This window comes from Triticum dicoccoides, chromosome 6A (genome assembly GCF_002162155.2).
Source record: "Triticum dicoccoides isolate Atlit2015 ecotype Zavitan chromosome 6A, WEW_v2.0, whole genome shotgun sequence".
Taxonomy (NCBI): domain Eukaryota; kingdom Viridiplantae; phylum Streptophyta; class Magnoliopsida; order Poales; family Poaceae; genus Triticum; species Triticum dicoccoides.
In genome coordinates this window covers 86156050-86161467 of record NC_041390.1, presented here as the reverse complement: position 1 = coordinate 86161467, position 5418 = coordinate 86156050, and the positions used below count along the sequence as shown (strand labels likewise).

The window sequence follows — 5418 nt, the reverse complement described above, 5'->3', positions numbered from 1 at the left end:
ATGGACAACAACATACGGATGTATGTAGACATATTTTAGAGTGTAGATTCACTCATTTTGCTCTGTATGTGGTCACTTGTTGGAATCTCTAGAAAGACCTATATTTGGAAACGAAGGGAGTATATATTATCCACAAAAACCTGAGCAATCTGCATGGTCAGGAATCTCCTCTTTCTGTCTCAGCATGGCCAGGACGGCACAACGTTTATTTTGAGGCTCGAGCGTTCTGGATATGATTAACTACAAACTATGTGTGGTTCCAAATTCAGTTTCAGGAATTCAGAGGTTGGTTCTAATCTAATGCATGATGATGTTTTGAAGTTTAGACATAAACCACTAGCTTTGCCCAGCGAAAGAAGAGTGTCATGCTCAATTGTATCAGTAAGACGACAAAGCCATCTTATCTGATGACAAGTCACAACCAAAGCAAAAATGAAAGTGTGTCAGAAATGCAGTGCATATTTACATATATATAGAAGATAACATCAGCACGTAGTATTCAGTTACCTCGATCGATAACTAGCCCCGAGCCGAGCCAACCAGCGCATGCATAATTCAGCACATAAATAGCAGCTAGAGGCACTACTACATCATCATGCCCACATAAACAGAGATATGTACTGGGTTTCCCATCCATGCGCTGGTAAAGTGGTAAGAACCACAGCTCATGTCCTTTTCCTAGCCCTCAGACTTCTTGCTCATTGCACTGGCTCTGGACGTGGTTTTTGTTGTGACGGCGGCAGATGGATCTGGAGGAGAAGCGCCATCCCCTGCCAGTTGCCTGCACATTCGGAAACAGCAAACTGAATCATTCAATCAGAAATCCTCAGCTGCTGGACTACATTATGAAACAGGTAAATATCGACTTGGGCAATATTCAGTTTCGCTTCTAGTCACAGCCTCACAGGAGGTAATTCTATTAAGCACGAAAGGTATTTAGATGGCCTCGATCGCTCGGTGATCTAACCTGCCAGCCTCCTCCACTCGCTCGAGGAAAGGGTCGACGCTATCCATGTAGGTGTTGAACTACAGATATATTTGAAAAGATGCCTGCTTTATTGATGACTTCTAACTTAGACGCACCGCCTTCACAATGTTGTTGAATTTTGCGCGAATTTTCTGCTGTTCTCTGTGGCAGCAGTCCTTAGTGAAGCAGCTTCCGAATACAAATTCAAATCCTGTGTGGTGACACAAAGAAACATGATATGTCAGTTATTTTCAGGAAACAAAGACACAATTAACAAAAAAATGCTGCTAAACCTGCAGGCTTTAACAGTTAAAGAGATGGACAGCGAGTATCGTGTTTCTGCACGAACAGCGGCAATAAATACTAACAAGGCCTCACATGAATCACCAAATTTAATGATGTTCCCATTTTAAAAGGATTTGAAGTTCAAACAAGCAATATATTAGAATAAAGAACATCACCTTAGCGATCATTGCCTCCACTTTCTTTTCTCTAAGTTCAAGGCACTACAGTTTAGGGCGCAATTACAGGGTATCTACTGGTTAATCATATAACTAGAAACAGCAGTAAGTGCAACCCTTATACAAAGTAGCACCACCAGGCACCAGCTAGCTGTACCAAATAATCCAAAATATTGAAGAGATATATCATACGAGGAAACTAAATTGTCCTGGGAGACGCACGTAGCAAATAGTTTATTTTATCAAATTCCAAGACAGTAAGTCTGAAATCAGTTGCCGCAGTCAATGTTCATGAGCAAAACACCTTATAGAATTATCAATACACAGTAGTCTGAAATCAGTCGTGGATTCATAAAGAAATATGACGGTAGAGAGTTGCCAATACACAATTGTAGAATGCAGTGAGTGAACATTATATTTCTTTGAAAGACAAAAAGGAAAAAATGTATGACACAATACATATGGTAGAATGAGGTCAGTGTAAAGCATGATCTGGGTACCAAACAGATGCATAGCTTTTTTGTGAAAGAAATTATTTGTTGGAAGTACCAAGTGTAGTATTTGAGAACATACTGGCACTCAATGCACAATACATAAATGATCAATCCATAGTCGCAAGTCAAAGATATTTCACTGTTACCAAAGCCATCTTGAGAAGCAAATACCAGCACTACAAATATACTCCAACAAAAGTGAACTAAAACTAAAAAAGGTACTAACTAATGTGGTCGAGAAATATCAGATATTGATCAATGATAAAGCACCCACCCCAACCAAAAAGTAAATCTAACGCCTATTTCTTCCACATTAGAAGCACACACTCATTTCATTTGTTGGACGAAACACGGCTGTAGTATTCAGTGAAGTCCAAACGGAAGAGAAGGAACTTTAAATCAACGTGTTGCTGCAGGGGCAACTGGGAGATAAATGAATCAAGAGAAGCTGTATAATCTTTTGCAATGCTATCCAAATCTTCACCCATTTTCCGAAAAAGTTCCCCTGCGAGTTGAATCATGGCTTTTCTGCCCCCCTCCAGCCATGAACCTGTTTCCTTCGATTTTGTTTTCAGTTTACTCTTTCCCCTGCAATAAGAACGTGATGAGATTTTGAGGAAAAGATGGCTAGCTATTTCTGCAATAATCTAACCTTAGTTGCAGCTCATATATCCGTTCAAACCACCTATCAGCATGGCTGCGGAACTGCAATATGATGTCAAACAAAGCAAAAAGATTTCTCAAAATTCCCAGGGACCTCTCACCCAGGAGGGACTTCTCCACAATTGAAGTGAGATACTTATCATGTCCCATGAGAAGATCATCCAAATCTTTTGCTGCATCCATTTCTTCTGAAAAACGAGCCCAGGAAACCTCCAGGACCTCAAACATAATGTAGTACTGGAAGTTGGTCACAAAATGGTTCATTTCATTGAACAGAACTTGGCATTTCCGAAGAACTGAAACAAACTGAGCCCTGATGCTTGTCCCTTCCTTGTAGAATGGAGAAGAAACAATGCAATTAGGCTTCATTGTCTTCCAGACTCCAGTCAGAGAATGGTCAACATGCTTAAGCTTCCATAGGAAGTTGAATATCTTGAGGTACATCTTCATGACTGAAGCTGTGAACACCGTGTCCAGAGGGACCCTAGCGTCATACTCCAAGGAGAAGACGTCCCAGCCACGATCACCATCTCCATGATCCATCATCTTTACTCTTATCCGGTCCAAGATGTCACGGTCATCATATTGCGCATCAGACGCACGTATTGCAGTTTCAAGCAAGCCAGCAAGGTGGAAGGAGCTAATTCTATTGGCTGGTTCTGACAACTCTGGACCAACAACATCCATCAGATACTGAACAAAATCACCCTGCCCAAGAAGCAAATATCGCTTGATAGCAAGACAATGGTCTTTAAATCGGTATCGCTTATGGATCACATCCATCAAACGTTGATCAATCCTCTTGGCTGCTTCTACCACCAATGCCTCCAAGGCATCAATCTGCCCATAACCAAGCCCACCTCGACTTGTTGTGGTGCCAACATAGGCTGCAGCCTCAGTGGCAGCCTCAGCCCAACCATTATCATCACAGCAAACTCTGAGAAAGTTGATTGACTTCCCTGTTCTGAGGATCCTTTGTGCCAGCACCGGAGAAATGAAACTCGGTAGCATATCAGACTGAATAAGGTAGCCCTCCCGCCACAAAGATTCAGCCTTAACTGGCTGCCCAACAATGAAGAACTCACCAAATACATCCTCCAATTCACCTTCAAGCACCCAGCTTCGGACCATTTCAAACAGCGGCGAGCAGACTCGCCGCAGCAAGCGGCCCATAAAGTCTTGAACCATGGGATCCCCGTGCTGTGCGTGCCCATGGATCGCACCAGCCATTCCACCACCTCTCAAGCCACGGCATCCATCCACCAAGACAGCCATCAAGCGCATTTTCACCGCAGGCTCAGCAAGCCAGACAACGAGACACCGCAGTGAGAGGTAATTACCTGACACACCCGAATCAGACCCAGGTGTTGGGATCGGATGCAACGAGTACGACTCTAGAACTGCAAGCAGCTTATAGTAATCAGACAGCTCCTCCTGTAGAGCCGAGCAGAAGGCCTGAGCAACAGTGCCGACCTCGGTGGCGGCATGAGAGGGCAAGCGGCTCACATTGTCGGAAACGAAGCCTCGCACCTTGCGGAACAGCCAGCCGACCTCGCACAGCTTGCGTACCAGGGTGCGAGTGGAGCCAGGCACGCGGACTCCGGCGGGCAGGTCGTAGGTGTCGCTGGCCTTGTCGTACCGAACGTAGCGGCCGTCGATGCCCTGGCAGGCGTACAGCACGTCGCGCACCAGCGTGGCCTCCGACACCTCCGTCTCGTCGAGCACCAGCTCGGTGTACTCCCGCAGCGCGATCTCGCGGATGTTGTCCGGGTCCTTGGAGACGAGCGCCGCGCCGCCGGCGGGCGTGCCGGGCGCCCGCGGGGCATGCCTCGGCGGCGCGGCGGTGGGGAGGTCGGGGAGGCAGGCGGCGGCCCCGCGGCGGTGGGGGGAGAGCGAGTCGAGCAGGTAGAGGAGCGGCCAGAGGGAGGCGGGGCGGGACCGGGCGGAGAGCTTGGAGTGGAGGTCGGCGAAGGCGAGCGCGTCGTCGGGGCGGCCGGAGGCGGCGAGGCGGCGCTTGACGGACTCCGCCAGCGCGTGCTCGTCCGGGAGGACGGCCGGGGCGAGGCGGCTGGAGAGCAGCCGGTGCGCGAACCGCAGCGCGCCGCCGGAGTCGGCGGGGACGAGGCGGAGGACGAGCTCCTTGACGAGATCCCCGGACTGGTGCTCGTCCATCGGGGAGGCAGTGGGCGCTAGGGTTCTCTCGGATGCGGCGCGGGAAGGGGACGGCGGCGGCGGCGCGCAGGTGGTGCGGCAGTCCAAGCCGGCCGGCCGGCCGAGAAGGTAGGGGAATCGGGAGGTAGACCTAGCTAGAACTGAATCGCCATGGCGTCTCGCTGTCGATTTGGGTTTTTTTAGGAGGGAAAGAAGAAAGGAGAAGAGAAGGAGGGAGGCATCGGTGCATTGGGCTGGGGAAGCGAGTTTTCCTATCATGGGCTGGGGATGGGCAGTGCGGAGGCCCGTCGTCTCCTTCATCCCGTGGGCCGTCGATCTGGATGCTCTGTTCTGTCCGCCCTTCAAAACAAAAACCCTAATAGCAAAAAAAAGAAGAAGATAAAAAGCCCTAAACCCCCCTCAAAAAAAGAAGAAGAAGAAAAAGCCCTGAATAAAAAAAGATCAAAATAGACTCTTCCCTCAAAAAAATCAAAATAGACTCGGCGCTAAAAAAAAATCAATATAGACTAATGGATCTATACCTATGCACTCGACCGGTGTAGTGTTAACTCTTAATCAAGTCAAATTAGGCTGAATGTGTGCAATAAAATTACCGCCTAATGCAGACAACCTAATACAGTCTGTCAAACTATGTGCAAAATATGATTTCTGGTATGTATCC

At 47.7% G+C, this 5418-nt stretch overlaps 1 protein-coding gene across 3 annotated transcripts; it reads right to left on the bottom strand.

The window, feature by feature from the left end:
* Positions 1-353: 353 nt before the first annotated feature.
* Positions 354-4944, bottom strand: LOC119315176 (gamma-tubulin complex component 3-like). Of its 3 annotated transcripts, none has more exons than XR_005152616.1 (4): positions 2575-4944; positions 2197-2510; positions 968-1178; positions 354-781 (listed from the first exon to the last, which is right to left on the bottom strand). XR_005152616.1 is itself a non-coding variant. In XM_037589844.1 (2 exons), exons 1-2 carry the CDS (start codon positions 4755-4757, stop codon positions 2255-2257), a joined length of 2439 nt encoding a protein of 812 aa, XP_037445741.1. In that variant the 5' UTR covers positions 4758-4944; the 3' UTR covers positions 2019-2254. The 3 variants fall into 3 exon arrangements, 1 of the variants encoding a protein (XP_037445741.1); XR_005152617.1 differs by having other exon boundaries at positions 2250-2510; XM_037589844.1 differs by lacking the exons at positions 354-781; positions 968-1178 and having other exon boundaries at positions 2019-2510.
* Positions 4945-5418: the final 474 nt, after the last annotated feature.

What these genes read in the sequence shown, in the direction of transcription:
- LOC119315176 (XM_037589844.1), bottom strand. Translation starts at nt 4,757, where the DNA reads ATGGACGAGCACCAGTCCGGGGATCTCGTCAAGGAGCTCGTCCTCCGC. An exon ending in ATATATGAGCTGCAACTAAG is followed by an intron (nt 2,511 to 2,574) that starts GTTAGATTATTG and finishes TTCTTATTGCAG; the next exon opens with GGGAAAGAGTAAACTGAAAA.